Source organism: Hesperophylax consimilis, chromosome 22 (assembly GCF_061612785.1).
Source record: "Hesperophylax consimilis isolate HC1 chromosome 22, BYU_Hcon_1.0, whole genome shotgun sequence".
NCBI lineage: Eukaryota > Metazoa > Arthropoda > Insecta > Trichoptera > Limnephilidae > Hesperophylax > Hesperophylax consimilis.
Genome location: NC_142857.1, coordinates 11,481,852 through 11,507,285, shown reverse-complemented (window position 1 = coordinate 11,507,285; position 25,434 = coordinate 11,481,852). Strand labels below are relative to the sequence as shown.

General features: G+C 32.8%; 1 protein-coding gene across 5 annotated transcripts in view; it reads left to right on the top strand.

Annotated features, from left to right (window-relative positions):
• The window catches only part of LOC149412846 (calcium/calmodulin-dependent protein kinase kinase 1), a 561,749-nt gene that overhangs the window by 449,356 nt on the left and 86,959 nt on the right, over positions 1-25,434 (top strand). For all 5 annotated transcript variants that reach the window (XM_089645632.1, XM_089645633.1, XM_089645631.1 and 2 more), the window contains one exon: positions 11,000-11,053. In XM_089645632.1, coding sequence (XP_089501758.1) covers positions 11,000-11,053 — 54 coding nt within the window. The remainder of the gene's footprint in view (positions 1-10,999; positions 11,054-25,434) is intronic.

Genomic DNA, 25,434 nt, shown 5'->3' with positions numbered 1-25,434 from the left:
TATGAAAATTAATGTCAAGTTGGAATGTTTGGGCCTTGGTTCGCTGCGAAGGCGTTTAATTGAACGGGCTCCAAGTCTTTCAAAATCGCGTGGAGGGGACGTCGGCGTGATGAACGAGGGTTCAAAATCGGAGGACGAACACATGCTAAAGCGGGGTTTACCCGGAGGTTGATGCAACTCGACTGGAAAACCCTCGAGATCCTTTGCAGCAACCTTCGTGAGGTGGATAGTAGGCCTGGCGGCTAGTGGACGTTGAAAGCCTCACCAGAACAAACCTATTTGAAACATGCACGCGTTTAGCATCATGACAAGGGACGCAATGAAAAATTCCCCTTTTACAGTCAGTAAAGTAGTCCGTCGGAGGAAGCGGGGCGGGGTGATTTGGGATATTCCAACAGGTGCATTGCCTCTCCCTCTGACGTGAGCGGTCCGGAGGTGTCAAGGCGACTATAAGAAGAAGTTAGACCAGACCTCGGGGAAAGCCAGACACGTATTGGTTCTTGGGGTTGTGCATTTGGAAGAATAGCGACCATTACATTTGGGGCAGTGAGGTGCCGACCCAGTTTGCAAAAAAAACCTTTTTCTCGTCATTCAATCCGTTCCCATCTCCTTTTCTCTCGTTTCCACTTCCATCCGCAACACCCAAAGTTTACTAACCACAGCTAAATCCATTTATCTAGTTTCAGTACATCGTTACAGAGGTCGACGAGAGAGTCCCAGTACTTATGCGGAAACAACACACTATTCAACGAAGGGTTTAATAGCCCGTACACAAGAGGGGGGGGGGGGGGTACGGTTCTATGTCACAATCTAGAATTTATAAACACGGGGACATTAGGTAAGGGCGGGGATACAAGGAAATTGTAGAGATATGATAGAAACTACTAGGTCAATTAGCAATAGGGTCCAGTATTCGAAAGTTAGGTGAGACACGTACTCGTTTCTTGTAGTACTCGCTGAGGGTCGATGGACGTTTTCCCCACACTTTGGCTAAAAAGAACCGGGAGTTACCATGGAAAGGAGACATTAAATACCTACCACCCCATAACGGTGGGCTTCGAATTAACAAATCACACAACGTGAAGTTAAGGGATTTATTGTAGATCAACCCCAAAGCGAAGGCCTTATTTTACTGTGTCCAATATCGCAGGGGCGGGGGATGTTCAGAGTTAGCTAGGCTCAGCACGATATCATTTTGCAAAAGCGAACTGAACGCTGGGGATAAAGAGGTATAAAAAACCTCATTCAAGCGAGTTAGGACAATTAGGAGGTCGAGTCAACACAACCCTACAACAATGAAAATATTAGGTGCTTACTTTGATTTAAGGATAACCCACTTTATTTCAGTGACCCAATTGTGGTTGGTTTTGACACTTGGAGGTCGCGATCTTATTAATGAAATAAATGTTTCTGTTTTCCTTGAGTTTTCGCAATGAATTGCTTAGTATTTTTTATCTCCCTAACTCCTTAAGCGCATGACGTACGACAATAAAACATAATAATTCGAGTAATTGTATCATGTACCAAAAACATTATTAAAAGGATGTGCGCAGACCTGAAGAACTAAGAGAGTTAATATAGCTCTGGATTCTGGATTCAATGTTTCTCGTGTGCCTGAACTGGTGGTAGCACTGCATAAAAGTTTAGTATTTTTATTTCTTTTGTCTTTCTTTCCTGGAAACATTTTGTCGACAAAACTTTTAAACTAGTAGTTCTGTGAACATTCACAAAAGTCCTCGCGTCCCAAAATTATGTTTCTAGTTTTCTTTTATTTATTAAATCAAAACCAAAATGTTCACTGAAATGATAAGATTGTAAGTAGGTACTTAAATGCCTACACAATTATAAACCATAAATATCTTAAGTTTAATTTTCTTATTAATATTATTATTGTGGAAAGCCATCACTTCGTGGTTTTTCATATTTAATAAAAATTAAACACTTATTTTGTGTCGTACCATGAGTTTTAAATCAATTTATTAACCGACCAGTTCCGCTTTGCTAAAGTTTTTAAATTTCAAATAACGAAACTTCTTAATTCATAAATTTGGCCAAATAAATATCATTATCTCAATAACAGTAGGAATTTTTTTCAAAAATTCTTCAGGCCGTTAGGTACCATTATATTGATTATTGAACCACGATCATGCGAACTCTGGCGGGATAAAAAGGTAGTATCCAACACGGCATCCATCTTAAAACTTAGCCGAAACGTAACTAACAAATTTGCAGTCAGATTAAATGCCAAATAGTCGAGTCAATAAACCAAAATAGATTTTTTATTTTATGTCAATTTATTCTTAGTCAATGGAGCTTTTATTCGAGTTTATTTGGACTCTCATTCCATTCTATAATAAATATAATACATTAAATCTATTGTTGAGATGTTGACATTTTTAGGTTAAGGATATAAATATTTTTTGGTGAATAGCACTCTTGTAATAAATTCTGAGAGCCCTCAAGAAACATGTAATTTAAATGACGGGAAAACGTCAAAAAATATTGCTAAAGACATGAAAAGAGTCCTCAGCACGTTTCAAATCAAATTCAAGTTAAATTTGTCAAGCTTTCACGAAAAACTGAACTTGCTTTTGTGAAAATTAGTCCCTGTTGTAATTATATAGTTGTATTTTAAGTAAAGATCCTATTGCCTTTGATTGTTCTAGATTCTATGTATTTTGTGTACCACTATTTATAAATGCCCTAATTAGAATGCTTTATTTTACAGTATCCAAACAGTTGATACTCTTATGAGAAATCACAAAATATATTTTGACAATTTCTAAAATATTTTAGTGTCTTAAGACGAGACAATACTAAAATAAAGCCAAAATCTTAACGACGTAAGTGAAGCAGCCGTGCACAAAATTATGTGACGCTCGGCCCTTGTGTATTGGATAGATCTGCAGTTGAATTCGCCCTATCAAATCTCTAAAATAAAGTGGGAATCAACGACATAATTGATAATACAACAATCGGCTCGCGGCGAAATAATAGACCTATGGTGTAACGTGTTCTATTACACGGAAATGAACTGTAAATCAAATCCACAAAAAAACGACAGTGCTCATTCAATTGGTTTTAAAAAAACTACGGGAAAATTGGAATGAAGGAACAGTCTACCTTGAATTCCCAAGAATCCCGGCAATAGGGCTCTCGACGAACTTGCACTGTTCACGGGGTGAAATTTCCTCCAAAACGAAATAATCTTTAATATGATTTTGTTATTTGCAAACAGAGCACAGAGAATGTGAATAATACGACGAGGACACGACGATTACACCCTCTTGCTACACGACAAGAATTCGAATGCTGTACTTGGGACAATTTACAATGCAACAAAAAATCTTCTTCTTTCCAAATGTGGGTAAGGCTGTTTTTAAGGAAGAAAATGGATAGTATATGAAGATAAAAATGGTAGATATTAACCAAAACTGTTTAAATACTAAACTTTGCTCCAGCAGGCCTTAAAAATTCTTTCCGTGGGGTTTATTTTAATTATTTCTGATGAAAGTATCACTAAAATCTCAAATGTTTCTAGAGGAATCTTCGGAAATTTACATTCATCGCCTAGAAAAATAAAATCCGATGCTCAACGTTAATTTTATAGTGAAAACGTTTTATAAAACTTTAAAACAGTTTTAAATAAAATATTTTAATTTGAAGGTCGTGTTTTAATTAATCTTAAATGTAAATAACTTATATCCATAGAGATCCATCTAGAAAAATTTGTGATTTTAGTGATGCTTTCATCAGAAATAATTAAAATGCGAGCGTCGAGCAAATCCGTTATTAGAGTCTTGTGTCGACTTACCACGTTGTTTAAAGCATAATTTAAAAATATTTTATTTCTTTCATGAATTAAAAGAAAGTAACTACGTGTAGCAATAATTTATTTTTACTCGGTAAATTCATTACGCCTTTTTTACAGATTTTTCGAAGCTATATTGCTTATGTTAGAAGTAGCATTGCGAATTGAAAAAAATTATGACGCTCGACCAATTCAAATTCCAAACGACTAATGTAAGATTTGCATTGGGAGTTGTTGACATTCATTACCCGAGTGATTCTTTAACACCGCTACCCGAGATAATACTTACCTTCCCCTATCTGAGACTACCCCCTACAGCCTTACACTGAGAGATTAAATTTGCTCTCTGGAAAGTAGGTTCTGCACTCCATTTAAAGCGCAAACGCGGAACGTAAATGCTCTTTTCACTTTATTCTTAGCATATTCCCTACCGTGCAATACGTTTTTGTCCCCTACACTAGAAAAATAAACAGGAAGACGTTTGTTGAGGGCGTGTCCACGCGCCAAAAGTTAGCTCATTTTTTCCTTACTTGGTGAAAATTTGTATACATTAAGGACGGGTTGTTTCAAAGAATTTAAAAAATTCGTCTCGTAGTTAAGTCTATTTGAATTTTGTGAATGAATGCAAATCTTAGAAGTGTAAAATAAACCACTTCCCGACACCCGACTGAGCTGAAACTTGGCAGATAAACCCGTTGTCGATGACAATGCATTATTTTCTTTCTTTTGGTGGCCATCACGCATAAACACGCGAAAATGTAGGCATTTCTCAGAAATTGGATGACAGTACAGCTGTTAAATACGAAATAAATGCTAAATCATGTGTTTTTGGTTTGAAAATTTGGTCGCCTAGAAATGTTTCAGATGCTTTAATTAATATATAAATATAATACTAAGAGTAGAATATATCCTGGCCTTTGAAATAATCGAGTATTTTTTAGATAAGTCTTTTTATAAGCACAAAAAAAAATAATGTATAGGCCTTTGAAAACTGCTTTAAAGTTCAAAATCTCCTACTTATTATCCCATTTTCGGTTATAATTTTATTGTATAATGTGGCAAATTAAGTTATTTATAAAATTTGTGCCTGAACATCCACAAAATAAAATAAAAAGCCGTTTTTGACCATTTTTTTTTCTTGCATAAATCACAAAAGGTGGATGGTGTTAAGCGGGAAATTAAACCTTATCGCCTTCTAAGTAAGGGTTGTTATTGATAGCGGCTCGATTCAAAATATTACACGACGTAGTGCATCGCCTTAAAAACATATATTAATAAAAAGAGTTGTATTTTAATAAAAAGCATTGTTTTAGCGGGTTGATTTTTTAAATATCGAAATTATTTGTCGAGCTAGAATGAAAATTCCACTGACCTGACTGGAGAACAGGATTCGAAAGGTTTTTCGTAAATTGGTGATATAATTTTCAAACCGCTATAAATCGCACTTCTAGGGGTTATCTGTTCAGTTTTCACCAAGTTCACAAAATACCCTTTGTTCCCGCTTTTATTACGGAAAAGAGAAAACGCTGAAACACTTTTCTACTTTTCTTCGTGTTCGAAATTTTAATTATACATAAATAATTGTTCGTCCACTTCCATACAATTTCACCCGTGGCGTCATTTCAAAGCTCACCTCAAAAGCAGTGCATAAAAGCTTAATTTAAAATTGTAGTTTTTAATTAAGGAAATAATAGAACACTGAAAATGCTTTAATTAAGAAAAATTTTCAAGCGAAATTATTATTACTAGTTGACGTGTACCCGGCGTTACTGGGGATAATCCTTAGAAGATATTTTGTAGGACTTTTTAAGATATACATATCCATGGTATATTATTTATCTCATAGGGTTTAGCCAGAGTTAGCAATGTAAACGCCCGAAAATAATTTTTTACGACTTGCTTACAAAACATCGACTTGTCTCCACTTTTTATAAATTTAATATGCATGTATTATATTTGTAAACATTTCAAAAGAAATTCTCTAAATGATAATGAAAACCCTATCAAAATCCGTTGCGTAGTTTAACAGACGCGGATGGCGAGTTTATTTTATACTATTTAAAGATTTGAAAATCGAGTTTTGTAAAAATTAAAAAATAAATTTAAACGAAAAGTTTGATCGACAAATTTGTACCAGATTACATCTTACTATACCAATCGATAGTACATAGTAAACTAGAAAACACATTCTTGTAATGTATTATTGCGCTCTGTTATTTTTGGGATGTTTAACTTTAAACTAGGCGAACCCTTTGCCAGTTATAAGTGGAAAGAAATTGAGTTCACTGACGTTAAACAGTTAATCAATTACCATCAAATAATTATAGCAAAAATATAATAAATATTAATTTTAACCTTCTTATGTAGTTGACACGTTCTGGTATCATCACGACCCTGGTGCGTTGCGTTATTTGTTCGCAAATTAATATTTACCCTGTAATCAGGGTGAAACAGAACTTACTCGAAGAATTTTAACCAGAGATTCCAGAGTACGATTATTTTTACTCTTAATTTATATATAAGTATATTAAGAGTAAAAATTTACATGTGATTTTGCTGTCAATTTTCAATTTAAAATATCGTAATTGAGTAGTAGGGTTCAGCCTAACAGGTTACGTTACGGTCCATCTCGTTCCAGCAGCACGGTAACAGAGGAGGGAGAATGCGTTATCACGTAATCCCGTTACGACACAACATGATCAGTGGTGCCACGTGAGGACCGTTTTTGTTTGTTTTTAATTGAAAAAATAACATCATCCCACAGCAAAATGACATGTACTTTTTTAACTCCAAAAATGATCAGCAATCGCTGGTTAAAATCATTCGGGTATCTTCCACTCCGTGATATATACGAGGGTAGTTCCATAAGCACCCGACCAAACATACTCAGGAATAGCCGTTTAAAATAATTCGGGTATCTCCTACATCCTGATATATACGAGGGTAGTACCATAAGCACCCGACCAAATATGCTCAGGAATTGCTGGTTAAAATCCTTCGGGTATCTGATACACCCTGTTATATACGAGGGTAGTGCCATAAGCACCCGACCAAATATGCTCAGGAATCGCTGGTTAAAATCCTTCGGGTATCTGATACACCCTGATATATACGAGAGTAGCACCAGAAGCACCCGACCAAACTTGCTCAGGAATCGCTGGTTAAAACTCTTCGGGTAATTGCTATGCCCTGATATATACGATGATGGTGCACCCGACCCGATTTATAGATAATTTGCATTGGTTATCTTAAAAAAGGAAAAAAATTAACGGCAAGTATTATGCGAACTTATTGCCGCATTTATGTGATGAAATCAATAAAAAAACAATGACCAACATCAGTAAGTTAATGTTCGAATTGCTTCATTACTTTCCCTATTTGTCAGATTTAGCCTCCTCTGGTTATTTTCTTTCCAAACAAAATGGTGGTAAAAGATTTGCCAACGATGAAGATCTGGAGTCTGCGGTTGATGCCTATTTTGAAGAGCTCGACGGTTCTCACTATGAACAGGGTATCAAATGTATTGAATATCGCTGGTATCGAGCTCAATGGAGACTGTGTTAAGAAATAAAGATAGTTTTTCTCATTTTTTGCGTTTTTCTTGTTAGGTCGAGTACTTCAACCCTCGTACATGATTACTACAGTATACGTGCGTGATTAATACAGGGTTATTTTCTGTAAGCCTGCAGACAGTAAAGTACTTTCTCCACCATTACAATAAACATTGTTTTGTTTGCGGGGTTGGATTGGACGGATTGTCTCAGCACCCGGGATTTATTCCTTAGAGTCTTTGTGCCCTGGGAGGAGCTAAATATAAACCTTCAACCGTGACTTTTAGTGCTTATCTTAATTTACTCCTAAATTTATTTAGTGGACTGACATAGACTGTGGAAACCATTTACCTATATTGTTAGTGTTCTTTTCTATTTAACGATATAAGGATCAATTATTCATTATTATTTTTTTTAATGATAAACTAATGTTTATAAGACAAGCTTTTATGCATAGCACATTGATGCATTGTATTGATATTACAGGCGACTAATTATTGCTTATAATATTTTTTTTTAGAAATTAATTTAACTTTCTTAAGCAGCTTAATATTACTGAAAACATAACCTTTGTACTTTGATGGCGTATTAATCAGTGATCAGGCAATATTGAAGCTTCCCTGAAATTTCCGTTTCCAACATTTCTTCTACGGGTTGTTTGATATAATCCCACTCAATTTTTTTTTATTGTAATATAAAGAATATAGATACATCAATATTTAACAATGTTACATTTTAGATCATCATTGTTTATGTATACCTTATCAGAAAAGAGGAGTTCTTGTGCCTGATAAGGGGGCCACGATTCTTACATAAGTTTTATGTTATAATAATATTTTTGTATTGAATATTGATTTTTCAATGTAATGTTTAATTTAAGGTTTTTATTTATTTGTTCTGATTGGTTGACAATACAGCGCAGTTCAGAGGGGAGATTATTGTAGTTTTTTATGGCTTGGTAAATATAATGGTTTTGCATTTGTGTTGTTTTAAAATTAGATGTAATAAATTGATTTCCATTTCTCATTAGTTTGTAAAATTCTTGGTTCCCATTTTTATAATGGAAGCTTCCTTAAATTTGTCTGAAAAATGAAATACTCTTGATGTTTTTTTTCTTCCTAATGTTAACCGGTCAAGAGTTCCGTTTGGAGCCTGTGAGACTATGACAACGCCAATTGGGATATGTTGTAAGGGTGAAGGTAGTGTAGAGGGGAAGGAGATACTAATAAGAAAGTGAGAAATCACATGGCACTTTAGATCTGGTCAGTTTCCATTTCCAGAAACGTTTTAATTCTCAACTTAAACCAGGGCGATACTGGGAGTATCTTACACTCTGGAACGTGAAGCAAATATACTATGTATGATTTTAAATGAGTGAATTGTGAAATAAGAGTCAAATAATTTTTACTTCCGCATGCCAATATTTGAAACCGCTACCTCCGGCTTGCTAGTCGAGAGCTTTATACATAAATGTCAAGAGTTGTGAATTTGAAAAAAGTTTTTTTTTTTTATATTTCTATAAATATTTAAATACAAAATGTCTGTTCGAAAATACATTCTGTAACATTTTTAACTTTTGTCTTGTGATTTGTTTACATCCATTGGTTGTCTGTCTTTTCGGACCAAAACTAAAGACAACGCAAGAAAATGTATCACTTTTAGACGCTGAATAAAGGGTCACTTCAATCCAAAGTTACTTTTATATGGAATTTTCTAACAAAGGTGACCTTTGACTTTTTAAATAAAGAGCAATTTAAAGGTCAAAAAGCGACATACATAATATTAGGTATAAATAATTTAAGAATCTTCAGCGAGGTTGAATAAATAAAAAAAAAAAAACTAATATGATATTATTATTGTGTCATGGTTGAGAACATTCATTGTTCATATTTTACTTGTTGTTTTTCTTTTACATTAGGTTAAATATATTTTATGAAATGTTTTGAGGTAGAAGGAAAATAAGATGTTTGCAAAAATTTATAAATTATTTTATGATAGTACACAACTGCTGATCCTGTGTAGAAACGGGCTCTCCGTTTGATGGATTTTTATATCTTAAGAATAATCTGCGATCTTTAGAGCATAGGCGTCAGGTAGGTAAGCTTTCCTTGTTCTACCGCTATTACAATGGAAGATATTCCGAGAAACTAGCATCATTGAATTCTTCGGCACTGGTCCATTGTCGGGACACATGTACAATGTACACGGTCGACATTTGTCACATGTGAACCGGTCTCATATACGACTCGTACTTGAGTTCAACAGCTCGATTGTGGGAGATTTTTGAGTTTCCTCCCTCCTACAACAGACCCATGTTAACTCCTTCCCCTCCTCAAAAATTACAAAACATCCCCAAAGATGACATAGGCCCTGAGGTAAATTATTTTCCACAAGGCCTCCTGTTTGTATTTAATGTAAAAATTAAAACTAATACTAAAAATGTTTTTTTTTATAAATCTTTTTTTTCTAAAACTTCAGGCTCCATTATAAACGTTCAAAAAGAACTTGAAGATTACTGAAGATGGTTTAAGAGGGAGATTATGTAAAAACGAGTGATAGAAAGAGGGCGCTTTTTCTAAATAAACTAAAATTAAAATCTATTTTTTCTACAACCAATATTTAAAATCATGATGAAAGAGAAAGGGGCCTTTTTGGCTCGGAGCTCTGTCTGCCAATATTTCAAAAGTCAATATTAAAAACGATTGTTATTATTAAAAGAAACACTGTGATGTTTTCAATACCTATTAACATGTGAAATATCAGAACCATTTATGTTTTTATTATTTTTTTAACGTAATTTGGGATTTTTTTCGAGGTAATTTAATATTGTTACTTTTTCAACTCGGCTTCTGAATAGAGATTATCTTATAAAATAACATATATTATTTTAAGAGCTTAAAACATTCAGAGTTCGAGAGAAGTACGTCATATGTCGGTAGAAATTCATAATGCGGGTATTAGTTGAAAAGCTCAACTGGGCTTAAATAAATTAAAAATTCACTCTTAGGACTGTTTGTTTCGGAGAATTTTCAAAGTTAATTTTCAAGTTCTGTGAAAAAAATTTTAAAGTTCTGTTATCATTTCAGTTTTGTCATTGATAATTTGAAAGATCCATCATTATCTTAATTCTATGTATCCGTGTAGGTCCTTAGTTACATAAAAAAATAAACTTTTTCCCTGATTCCCTATCATAATTTTTGCCTTGGTTTACCTGCACATTTTTGTATGTTTCTACGTAAAAATTTATTAAGAATTTTCACAATTATTTTTTAGGTGTAAGTAGGTAGATTGAAAGATAAACAAAACGGAAGATTTTTTTTTAAACATTAATTTTACTGTAAAGCTAAAATATATTCAAAATTCACTTTGTATTTTTTTTTAAATATGTATAAAATTCTCACTTTAGAGTTATTTTTAAATGAAGATAGCTTTTCACAAATTATCATTCATTATGCATTTACATTTGAAGATTATCAAAAAATTTTGACACCGATTCAATACACTTTAAAACTGTCTCACGAAAGTTTTCTGTAGATATTTCTCTTTATGAAAACGCTCCTCAATTTAGGACAAAGTCGTAGCATTTCCACAGAAACTTTCCCGAATAACCTACTTATTGTTTTCTCATTTGTTTCAGGGATCTTACGGCATCGTGAAACTGGCTTACAACGAAGAAGATGACACAAACTATGTGAGTATTGTTAAACTTCACTTGATTTGTTGAAAAGGGCAAATGTGGAAATAAATGTTTTATTTAATAGTCAGTCAAAGCTAAAAGGGAAAGTGTAAATGAGAAGGTTATCCCCTTTTCCTAGTAGGGTCAGAAACCCACTGTTGACCAAAATCGGTAGAGAGAGAAATTGCGCCCGGACAGTTTATACGTTGGACGTAATATCGGCCTGAAAATTGACTCTAAAACCAATTTCAATTTGGTTCGTATTTAAATCGCATTTTGCACTGCGTTTTACTTGTTGTTGGTCTACAGTGGGACCAATTAGTGTACCAGCCATGCTGATCTATTTCGATTGCGATCTATTATCTATCTATAGGTTGCCCGGGGGTAAAGTTCACAAACATTGAGAGGTGATTCTACAAGTTAGTAGAAGTATAAAAGATCTAAACTTTTATCGAAATTATAATATTCACACCCAAGTGGGTAAAAAAATGTTTCTGACAACCGGTAAGTTGTAAACTATTCATCTTATTTTAAGAATTAATCACCTTATACGAAATATTAAAATTTTAATTCATCTTTATTTCGTCATCAAAAACGTAAAACTTAAATTAAATAAAACATTACATAGAACACATTATAGTTACATAACAAATTTTATTGGTGATATTTTACAATCAAAATGAAAAATGTGCATTTTATTAAAATTACACAATAACTTGGTGTTTTTCCTGAAAAATCTCATTTATGTAAATTCTACGACTTTATGTTAATTTAGAGTTAAAGATATCAGACAGAAACCATTATTATTGTACGCATTACATAATCCACAATCTTGTCAAACACGAATTTTATTTAGAATGCATATTACAATACTTCACATTGAAAAGGATTCTAGAATCCGAATAATATGTTTCTACTGCATGGAATTAGCACAATTTCTAGCTGAAGCTGTATAAACACATTACAGAAACAATGGAGCCTGTTTCTCATTGCCTATGTGGAGACAATGGTTTGGCTTTGATGATTTATCACTGAGCCCTATTATTGTACATCAATGCTGAGCCCAGTTTAGAGTTTCTTTGAAAGGGAGAAAACTTGTGTTCTGAAAAAGTTGTATTATAATTTTATAAGTCCGGTCATACACCGTTAAGTATACTTGAGTTGAAAACTTGCGCAAGTACGTTTGATCGGCGATATGACCACACACTTTCAAGTAAACTTACACAAGGGTCAGTTTTGGCGAACAGATGAAAGGAAAAAACTTGTGTTCTGAAGAAGCTATATATTTTTTTATGGAGAGTATTCTTGTGTTAACTGTTTATTATAATTTTATAAGTCAGGTCATACACCTTCAAGTATACTTGAGCTGAAGACTTGCGCAAGTACGCTTGATCGGCGCTGTGATCAGACACCTTCAAGTATAGATACTTGCAGGAGTGTCATATGGTTCACAAATGAAAGTAATTGTTCTGTACAATGTCAACAATTTTATCCATGGTGTTTACTGACGACGCTTTGACTTCCATCGGACTATATTATTGGTTAGCTTAAAAAATACAGCATGGCAGGAAACAACGTATGTTTTAACGACTCGTTAAATAAAAGTCAATGATATTCACAAATATTTTTTATCAGAAAATTGAAATTATCTCTTATCAACTTGTACAATCATTTGCATATGAACAAATACCGACCTTCTGCCATTAGTATTAGTTACACAGATGTGATTTAAAACGTCTTTGAAAATTGATGCTTCTCCCAAAGATCTTTAAGTATATTTTGTGACAACGCTGCTTGTGCAAATTTAGATTGAAGATTCAAACTTTTTAGCACACTTGTGCAAGTTAGGAATCTTGATTAAACTTGTACAATATTCGTCCCACACACGCTCAAGTACACTTGCGCAAGTCTAAGCTCAAGTACTTTTGCTTTGAATTGTATGGCGGGCCTAAGAACGCTTTAGTCTACCTACATACAATTAATTTACTTAAGTTGGGGTGTTTCGCAATAATTCAAATGTGACATTGTTATAAATTGGTCAATTTTTGGCGACCTCCGTGACTGAGCAGTTACAATACGCGGCTATGAATCCAAATTCCAGCCAAGAGTAAATTTTATTTGATTCAGTCGATTTATTAATTGAATATATATTTAATTTTTTTTTTTTTTTTTTCGAAGAAAACTTCTTCTAACTGCTTTTCACTTTGTGATGGCATTATTTATTTTTTATTAAAACACAAATAACATTGTTTACATCACTTTATTTCGATACAAAATCTCAACATGTTTCATGAACCAAGTTCACTTCATCAGGAGCACAAGTATACTAAAGTTATAATTAAAATTAGGTCTAGAAAGAAGAGGTAGAAGGAGCGGGGAGGGGTAAGAGTGGGGGAGGGTTATTCAAAGTAGGAATTAAAATGTCATTAGACGGGAAAGACCGGGTAATTGGGAAAATATTTAAAATGGGGTTTATAAAAATTTTTTGTTTATTAATAATATCTGCTTTCATATTCACGTGTTTTCTTATTTCTAGGATTTCAAAATTATTGATTTGAGATACCTTGTAACCAGAATGTAGTATTTTAAAACCTGAATTAATATCGAAAGTATGGTCGTTATTTAATAAATGATCCGCAAATTCTGATTCACAGTTTCCCTTTAAAGCCCTAAGATGTTCTTTAATTCTGATCTCAAAGTTTCTATTAGTTTTTCCTATATAAAAGGAATTACAATCATTACAGTTGAGTTTATAAACACCTGATTTCTTAGTTTGACTATCAATAACTTTATTATTAAGAATATATTTTTTTAATTTGTTATTCGTATAAAACGCCGGTTGAATAGTGAAGGGGATGTTTTTATTTATAATTTTGGAAGTATCATTATCTACAAATAGAATTCTACGCCATTGTTTGTTTGTATCTTTATAAATAGGATAAATATAAAGTTTAAAGAATTTATGTTTAATTTTTTTATTTAGTATTTCATCTATCAATTTATTAGGATAGCCGTTATTAGATGCTATTTGTTTTATGATATTTAATTCTGAGATATAATTAGGATCCGACAAAGGAATCGAAATTAATCTACTAAGCATAGAATGGAAAGCTGCGACTTTTTGAGAAAAGGGATGATTTGATGAATTATGAATGACAATATCAGTGTACGTATCTTTACGGAAAATATTAAAATCTATTTTATTACCTTTTATTGTTAAATTTAAATCTAAGAAATTTAAACTCTTATCTATACTTATTTCTAATGTAAATTGAATATTTTTGTGTATTTTATTTAAAAAGTTTAAGAACATGTTCAATTGTCTTTCTGTTCCTAACCAAATGCAAAAGATGTCGTCCACATATCTCTTCCAACAATATAAATTTTTAAGTAACAAGGCACCGCTATTAAAAATCTTATTTTCTAAATTATTAATAAAAATATCTGCAATCAAAGGACTCGTACTGTTCCCCATGGCCAAGCCATCCTTTTGTTTAAAAATTGTATTGTTAAATTGAAAATAATTTTGTTTAAAAATAACTTCGAAAAATAAAATGAGGTCATGGATAAGGTCTTTCTGTAAGTTAGATGAATTTAACAAATTATTGATGATGGTTTTACTTTCTTCTATTGGAATACTAGGGAATAAATTTACTACGTCAAAAGAAACCAACATAGCATGATTAGGAATTTCCAAATCCTTTAGATAATTAACTAATTCTAACGAATTTTTAACTGTGTATGTTGGTTGAAATATATTAGCATTATTAATTACAGTATTGATAGCTGACGCTAATTTAAAAGTTGGGGCATTACAATTAGAGACTACTGGCCTAATAGGTTTGTTCAGTTTATGTATTTTTAATAGGCTGTAAAGCTTAGGAATTTTCGGGTTAATTAAAATCAAATTTTTGTTATTTTTCATGTTTACAAAGATATCACTTTTACAACGTTTAACCGCTTCTTCACCATTTCTTGACACTTATTAATAGGGTTATTTAGAATTATTTCAAAATTGTCCCCTTGTAGAAAATCCATTGTCTTGTTAATATAGTCAACTTTATCCATGATGATAACACTGTTACCTTTATCTGCCTTTGTAACAACCAGATTTTTTTCCCTCACCATTTTAGAAATATTCTTAGCAATTTTTATGTCAGTATTAGAAATTATATTCTTTTCCCGATTAGGAACTGTTTTTTTGTTGTTAATGTTTTTTATCCCTACAGTACGAGTCCTTTGATTGCAGATATTTTTATTAATAATTTAGAAAATAAGATTTTTAATAGCGGTGCCTTGTTACTTAAAAATTTATATTGTTGGAAGAGATATATGGACGACATCTTTTGCATTTGGTTAGGAACAGAAAGACAATTGAACATGTTCTTAAACTTTTTAAATAAAATACACAAAAATATTCAATTTACATTAGAAATAGGTATAGATAAGAGTTTAAATTTCTTAGATTTAAATTAAACAATAAAAGGTAATAAAATAGATTTTAATATTTTCCGTAAAGATACGTACACTGATATTGTCATTCATAATTCATCAAATCATCCCTTTTCTCAAAAAGTCGCAGCTTTCCATTCTATGCTTAGTAGATTAATTTCGATTCCTTTGTCGGATCCTAATTATATCTCAGAATTAAATATCATAAAACAAATAGCATCTAATAACGGTTATCCTAATAAATTGATAGATGAAATACTAAATAAAAAAATTAAACATAAATTCTTTAAACTTTATATTTATCCTATTTATAAAGATACAAACAAACAATGGCGTAGAATTCTATTTGTAGATAATGATACTTCCAAAATTATAAATAAAAACATCCCCTTCACTATTCAACCGGCGTTTTATACGAATAACAAATTAAAAAAATATATTCTTAATAATAAAGATATTGATAGTCAAACTAAAAAATCAGGTGTTTATAAACTCAACTGTAATGATTGTAATTCCTTTTATATAGGAAAAACTAATAGAAACTTTGAGATCAGAATTAAAGAACATCTTAGGGCTTTAAAGGGAAACTGTGAATCAGAATTTGCGGATCATTTATTAAATAACGACCATACTTTCGATATTAATTCAGGTTTTAAAATACTACATTCTGGTTACAAGGTATCTCAAATCAATAATTTTGAAATCCTAGAAATAAGAAAACACGTGAATATGAAAGCAGATATTATTAATAAACAAAAAATTTTTATAAACCCCATTTTAAATATTTTCCCAATTACCCGGTCTTTCCCGTCTAATGACATTTTAATTCCTACTTTGAATAACCCTCCCCCACTCTTACCCCTCCCCACTCCTTCTACCTCTTCTTTCTAGACCTAATTTTAATTATAACTTTAGTATACTTGTGCTCCTGATGAAGTGAACTTGGTTCATGAAACATGTTGAGATTTTGTATCGAAATAAAGTGATGTAAACAATGTTATTTGTGTTTTAATAAAAAAAAAAGAATATTTATTTATTGTACCTATATTTACGACAAGTTGCAGTGTCAGATTTGGTGACAAGATCTGAATAGCCAGGTACATCTCCACCTTCCTCTTTCCCATCTCTTTCCCTTCCCCTCTCCTCTACCATCAGCCTCACAACATATCCCAGTTGAAGATTTTTTAATTTCTTGTGTTTTCTTTGTGTTTATTTATTTAACGCCCAGAGGGCTTTTACATGTAGGTGGTACAATTTTAATGACAGACAATTTTGAAACATGAGAAGGAAATAATAAAAATAAACTACATTAATAGTATATTAAAGTAGGTATAAGTGGATAAACAGGTCTTTAAAACACGCGCGATTTTTCTAAATAAAGCAAGTGTTTTAATGACCAGTTATCCACGAATACTTTACGCTATTTTTTTTTATTGGTACACTTTGAAAAGATAAATATTGATATTTTTATTAAAAATTTGGAAATAAGAAATATTAATGAATTCGTGATGTGACATCACAATATCTTGTTGTCATGGAAATGAAAAACACAAACATTTGACGTTTAAAATATTCCTGTCAGATTTATAGTTAAAAGTTGACATTAGACTTCACATTTTGTTGATTTGTTGATGTTGCCATGGTTACTTTAAAAAACGCGCGTTCCATAAAGTGCGATTTAAACACGCTAGAGCGTACTTTAAATGAGTAAAAAAGGGCACCAATAGAAAAAAAATAATTTATGCAAGAAACAAAAATAAAAAGAACAAGAACATAAATTAAAAAAATAAAGCGATTTGACTGGTTTACAAAAATACAACTTCCATTTATGAATAGTGTTGAAATAAATCTTTTATGTGATCCACAAAATTCGCAAAGTTAATATTAAATATATCCACATCACCTAAGTATTGGGTTCCCATAGTGTGAAGCCGTTGTATTGGGGAGTTCGCAATGTAATTGAGCTTATGTGTGTTGCAGTGGAATAGTGTATTTTGTCGTGTTGTTATTGTAGGTGTTCGTAAGTTTATGAATTGCGGAAGTTCGCAACAGTCGAATTTAGAGTTTAGAATTTTGAATAAAAAAGTTAAGACGTTTATTTTACGCCTGTCTTTCAATGTGTGTTATTTATAAGATAATTGCTTTGTAAAATCAACGTTTTGCAGATACGTCCCATTAATGTATTTTGCGCATAGTTAGACTAATAATGTGGAATACTGAATAAATCATTCGCTCTATTGTGGTATTCAGAGCAACTAAATGCAATACTTTCTAATATTTATGCTGAATCAATAATAAAGTTTACAATTTTGTATAAGAATAACGCAACAGTAGGTAATTTTTCTACGTTTATATGTGCGAATATACAATAAAGATGCCATAGTTTCACTGGCTCCGGAAAAAAATAAAACCTTACAGCTGTTCTCTGATGATGACCACAATAAATGCTTTAATTTTCCTGTTATCATCATATCTTGTGATTTTACGTAAATAAAATCCATTGCTTATCTTTACTATTTACGTGAAGAAATTATATTTTCTAGCAAGCCTTGTAAAATTACAAATTTCTTATCCAAAATAAATATTAACAAATTTTCGAAGGTCCTTGAAAAACTGATTACCAAAATATAAGTAAACATTAAAACTTTTTCGCAGGGCTGAAACTACGTTCATTATTATGAAATTCAGATTATAATTACAACTAGAAAATTACCATCACAACCAGTGGCGGTTCGTACTTACAAAAATGGATGGTGCGCTAAAAATTCTGTCAGTCTTTACGCTATACCAGGTCAGGAAATCAGGTAAAGAATAGAGAAGCCTGGAAATTATCGGTTTGAGAATTGTGAACTAAAGTGGCGCCATCTCGGCGCGACAAATTATTATTTAGTATTGTGTCTTCGAGTATTTTCGTCTCACCGACGATTTCCGAGGCACTGGTGTACGGCGTTCATATATTGGAGAAATTTCAATACAGTTGTCAAAATTCACGTTTAGCACGTGTACATAATTGACGTTACCAGGTGCAATCATAAAGCTATGCAATTAGAGCTTTGCAATTAATATCTCTTGAAAACGTATTCGATTATTAGAACGCGAAAACGGTGCGCTTAGATCGGATTCAGTAGTTTCAGTTAGAGCGTTGGGAGCGTTGGAGGTCAGTTGGAGGTAAAAAGTGGAAGCAATTATTTCGCTTCATGTCTCATCTAAATATAATGCATCAACGTGAGCGATACATAATCCGCATTCACCACGTGACTTATGACACGTGATACAAATAACGACAATTCGAGCCGGTTGAATTTAACTTAATACTTTTAAATAATACATTCATTACTTAGGAAATAATAAGTAATAATTTAGGAAGATCATTTCTCCAATGCATCTTTTACACAGGAGATAAATGAGTATTTTGCTGGCTTATTAAAAATCTCTTCAAATTGTTCGTAACCCGGTTAAAAACGGGATTTGCAAGCCGTTTTCTGTTAAACTTTTATTACATTCCTAATATATATCGTAACACGTACGTTCATCTACGTGCACCATGCCTTGATAATATATAATGACAAAATGCTAAAACATTATCATTTTTATGAACACGTGTTCTGACATCACGATAATACATTTCTTTTTTACTAAATGTGCCAATTTATTCGTCAAGACCAGACAATACCCTAAAATATAGTAGCAATCTAAACGACGTAAGTGAGAAGCCGTGCACAAAAATATGCGACGCGCGGCCTTGTATATTTGTCAGACCTACGGTTGAAATTGCCTTGGAAAATCACTAAAATAAAGTGGGAATCATAACAACATCAATAATGAAGTCGTATACAAACAATATTCGGCCCGCGACCAGGCGTAATAGATGAAACTACGGTCGAATTTACCCTAGCAGGCTTGGAAAAATCTATTTCTGGTGAACGTATTACTAAAATCTCAGTTGTTTCTAGAAGAATCCTCGGGAAGTTACTAACTTATAGTATGGAAAAATAAAATCTGGTGCTTACAGATAATTTTATAGTATAAATTTTGAACCGTTTTACATAAAATATTTCAATAGTAATTTACTGTTTTTATTCAAATAAATAACTTACATCCGGAAGGATCAGTCTAAAATATAAATATTATCGCTACGAATTCGTCGAATTTCGAATTAATTAAAATGTGAGCTGCGTGCAAACCCCCGTTATTAGAGCCTTTTTGGCCTTCAGTCCCGTTTTTAACCGGATCGCGAACGAATATTAATAAATTATCAATATTTTATTTCAGTTAGTATGTAGCGCTAGCCGCTACTGGTCACAACATTCCTTTCTTTGCTTTCACTCTGAAATGTATTAATTCTGTCATTACCAAGATTAAATTGTGAATTCGACGACATTATCTTTTATTTTCCCTGAAAATCAAATAGATGTAATTATTTGGACGTTTTCCGAGATGTCCTCTGAGAAGCATTTGCTTTAATCTTTCGTCCTTGGAGCCCAGTTTCTTATTCCATTAAGTTATCGAGTAAAGTACAGGGTGCTGTTTTAATAATATATTAATAATTATAATTACGTACAATATATTACAACTCTTATAACGACTACTTAGATTCGATAAAATGTTTATTATCTTCGCGAGGAACCAGATACGCACATGTTTTGTTTTGATTGATGACTGAATCTTCTTCACCGTTTACCGCGCAAACATCTGAACCAAATCCCAATTGGGTAGAACCAGCATTTATTTCAATAAATCGCAATTCAAACAACAATTTATACAAATATTGAATAATAATATATCTTTCTCTAAAATATTTATATCTCTTAGTCTATATTCAACTATGTATTATTTATATACATATCTAAATATGTATCTAGACTTCTTTTTTCATCTCTTTTTTTCTCTTTCTTATTTCTTATGTTTTATTACAACCAATATAATTTATTATATCTTTATGTTTTATAACATGCCATTTTCTACATCTTCATATTGTAAGTAATTTTGTATATTTTATTTTGAGTTATTTAATTCCTTTTTGTTTTTATTTATTTATTTATTTATGTATTTTAAGAAAAGTTGACAGCAAATCTTTAATTATACAACGATACAATAATAATATAATTAATTTTGCCAATTATGAACTTTCCACTGATGAACAGTTAATGGTAAGGTGTACCATGTCTTAGAGATGTTCTCTTAAATTAATTTCTTGTTTAGTTAGAAAATATTAAAATAAAGGAGGGTGGGGGGGAGGAGGGGGAAATATAGGATAAGGATTATGAGGCAAAGGACGGGAATATATAGGAATTGAACTACTAGTTTGAGTTTTGTTGATTATTGAGTTTTTGTTTTATGTCGCGTAAAGTCGAGTTAAAAATGTCAATATGGTAATAATTTAAGTTAAATGAATGTGTGGATCTGTAGATAAATGAGTTTTGTTTGGAATTGGTCTTACAATGAGGGAGATTAAAAGTAAGCGACTGTCTGCTGTTGCGATTGGGAACATGGAATAATAGGCGTTGAAGAAGATCAGGACTATCGATTAAATTGTGTTTAATTTTAAATAATAAATGTAACTTTTACAGTATGCTATTTCTGTACATCTTAATATTGTAATTTAAAGGATTATGACTACCATAATACTGGCAAGAGCCTAGTATGGTGATTGTAAATAAATTGTAATCACTTAAATTTTATGAACAAAAAAACACAAAAAAATCCTTTAAAACGTCTACAATCTTGAACCGGAAATGGAATGTACAAACAAATTTTACAGACAGACGAAATGCAGAACGGTCAAGTTATAACAAGACTTCTTAGATATATGACGAAATTATCATCGGTGTTAAAAAAGAAATTTAAATTCCTTTTTTTTAAGAAAATTCATACTGTTTTAGGGAAATGTTTAAACTATGTGAAAATAAATTGTTATTTCATGCGTAGGTACTAGATACCGTAATTTAAATTTCAGTAGTTATAAATCTGAAGGTTTAAACATGTGTACCTGAAATGAAGTGCCAAGTTATATGTTTAATTTTCACTTTTCTTCGTTACTAAACAAAGTAGATACTCTCCAAATTCGTCGGCCCCAGTTGACTGGCCCTGTAATTCCGCGAATTCACTTACAGGTTTTTAGAGCATTGAATTAGCATAATGGATCCAACTCTCGCTGAGTGATGTCGACTCTTTATCTACAGCTTTCCCTTGAAATTTAATATATTTTCGGGAAAATTGTCTATGTCCTTACCACAGAATAAGGAAAAGACAGAGCTCCCCATAAGGGCGAGGGGGAAAAATCAAGTGGCGCAAAGTGGCGTGGGTGTACATGAACCTCGCATTGTAATATCACCATTTAGTGCTCAAAAATTAAATCTTCTTACGAATAGAGATTTTAAACAGAGACATAATACACCGTTGCTGTTTCAGAGTGCCAAAATTTTACCTGTTGGCTATTCTATGGCAAAAAATCATAATTCAGTATATATTTACCCCGCAGCATAAAGAAAAATTAGAACATAAATACAGTACTAGATTCACGCGCAATGACGGGTTAATAGTTCCGAAATTTAATAATAAATACGGACAGAGAACGTTTGAATACAACATACCGGAGATATTTAATTTATTACCTGACACTATAAAGCAGTGTAAGTCTATGAATAAGGTTAAATATATGGTGAAAAATTGGCTATCGGAAAAAAAATATTTACTTTAATATATATAAAAAATTGTATGAAAAAATTGATGATTCTGTAGATATAAGATGTAAATTATAACATATAAAAATGTATATGTAACTAAACTTTAAGCACCTGTTGACAACTAATTCAATTGGCTTAGCAGGACTTGTTTGTTGATATGTATTAACTATTTATTCAATAAAAAATAAAAAATTATTAGTGCTTTTACTGATAACTAGGCTGTATAAAAAACTTAAATTCCAAATCGTGTAAACTTAAATCGGGATTTTTACAAAATTTTATATTTTGTTACACTATTTATGCGTCCTACATCGGGCGATTTGTTCAAGAACAAACAAATGGTTTTGACAGCGCTACACACCATTGCCTTAGTTTAATGAACTTTACTATTCTAGGCAGGGTCTGGTTAAACGTGTTCTCTTCGACGTTCAACGTTCGACTGATGTCGTAGATTATTCAAAGCATTCTCGAACTCTCCTGGTGCCAAAAATGTAGTCACGTGGTTTGTCTCCAGCTAGTCGAATTGCTATCCGGATTTCATGCTCGGGCAAGTCTATCTCTTCTGAGGTCAGTGGTCCATACCATCTAGATCTGACGAGGTCATTTCACAAATCAGTCAAATATAAATTGACATATAAATAATTTAATTTTGTTATCTTTATTGTAATTTATTATACATGCGTAGGTTTTGTATGATCAAAAAAAATAATTTTGTTGAAAATAGTTCAATCAAATTTTTTGACAATTTGGACTAAATATTTGAAAAATATGGAACTTACGCATGGATCTGAAAATAGTTGCGATAGCCTAAATGTATAAGGCGAGAAAATCAAAAAATGAAACTCACCTTTCGAGAGTTTTTACTCAATAAAAATTATAGCTGTGTATTATTTACAGTAAACAATTAATTAGTGTGATATGTCAAAACGTATTTACTTCATCAAAAATTTTTGGTGTTGCCTACAAATTGACATTTTCTTACGATATTAGAGCGAGACAGTCAAACAACATCAACACGTACTCTGTCTCTCTTACGCCGCCTGAAATCGTATTTGCAATTCCATTTGATTTTGAATTAGTGAGACCAAATTTATGATTTGAAATTAAAGCAAATGAATAAATAAGTTTTTATAATTTTATAAGGCCCGGATTATATGAAGAAGGAAAAACAGATGCCGGTAACTCGTTCCACATATGAGCCGTCTTACACAAAAACGAGTCGAAGAAGCGGCCCGTTCTCATGAAGTCAACATCAACTGTGAACGGGTGTTCCGCTCGTATACGTCGAGTTTCACGCGCGTGCACCTACTAGCTCCTAAAAGCAGGCTCCATTAAAATACCTGTAGAACAGACTCAGCACGCCCACATTGCGTCTGTACATTACAGATGGCAATTGGTCTGATAACAATGGATTGTCAATCAGACGGACCGCCCTCCTTTGCACAGAATCAAGTAGGTTTATCAAGTATTGTGAGGCTCCAGCACAGAGATGGCTCCCAAATTTCAATTGTTGGGCGTACATACTTGAGATTTGTATGGTGAAGAATCTTCTTGCCCCATACAAGACGCCCAGTTTATTGGAAGTCAGATTTACTCGGGTTCCTATAGTGCCCTGATACTTGAGCCAATCTGATATACTTACTCCAAGCATTTCAATGGAGTCTTCATTGAGGAGGGTGCTTCCATCAAATTGCACCAGACAGACATTGATCTCCCTCTCTGCCGAAACCAGATACGCTTGGGCTTTTGAGACTGACCAGGTTGGCCTTACCCCAGGCACGAACTTTCTCGAGGTGGTGGTCAAATTTTTACCTCAAAACTTCTCGAGTTTTACGGATGAAGAGTGAAGGGGGCTTGTCAAAAAGATAACGTAGCAGTGAATTGGTACACATTCAACGATATGCTGTATAATTTCGAGTAATAAAAACAGTTTCCGCTCCCTAACTTTGAATGTTGTCGTAAAATGAACAAAACATATTTGCATAATTATACCATTATGCAAGATCGTGATCATGCCTACTCATAACAGATATCCACTTTCTGCTGCTATGATATTGCGAATATTTCGTATAGCGTAAGAATTCATATCGAGATGGTAAAAACCTTTCTGTATAAACAATAATATATTTTGTCACAGCGTGCATTAATTGAAAACATTTTTTTTTATTGCTTTTAATAATTCCGTCAGGACATATGTCATTTTTTTGGATGCTGTGTGGAGAGTCTTTTTAAGGAAGGGAAGAAGAAGTTCTGGGAAGGTAAAAGGTATGAGGGGTGGGAACGAATCTAGGGATCAGTGTGTCCATGAGTGACGGACATATGAATATATCCCTCCCGCTGCGGCGAAAAGCGATGGGTCGAAAGACCAGTAGGAGAGGTCAAAGGGTCTTTCCAAACCAGCCTCCCCGATCTGGCATATGCATCCTGAGCACACTATGAACCCGGACACCCTTGCTAAATCACCAAACATAGCAAACCACTTGGTGTGACCTACTGCAGAGGTGTTGGTTATCCAATAAATGGTTCCTGGGGCGACGGTACTCAAACCCGCGTCCCAAATTACCATCTTACCAGGAAATGCGATTATATATTTATAAATATCACATATAATGTTTTCTTCTCTGTCAAATGTTAGAAAAAATAGTACCTATGTATTGAAAAAATTCGAAAATGTTCTAGTGTTTTATTATGTTTTCTTGATTAATAAGTTCTTCACAATAAAAATAAGTCATTAGATGTTTTACCGTAGGTAAATATAGTTCCATAACTTTTATAAATTGGAATTGGAAACATTTGACACGTAATTGATTTGCGCTTTTTCACAGATAAAATAAATATCTTTGCGAGTGACGAAACCACAAGATACAATAATATTAAGATATATTATTCATTGACAAGCGAATAAAATATATTTTACTAAGCTAGGAGCATTTTTTAAGGTATGAAATACAATAAAATCGGAGCAAGCGCCCGGTGAACTACTAGCAAATCTGCTGCTGATTAGCCGACACACGACGGGTACAAATGTCAGAAATTCGCTACGGATTTCTTGGCACACTAGAGGTAAAGATATTTGAATTACAATATTTGAAAAAAACTCGTACTACCATCATTAAAAGCTGAAGATATGATGAGATACAATGATGGAGGACTTAGCTTGCCAAGGAATTAAAGCCACGACACTTGAATGGGAACTTGAGCGATAGGGGAGTTTAATAGGATCTTCTACGTTTATCGTCCCCCATTGCTACGCGTATA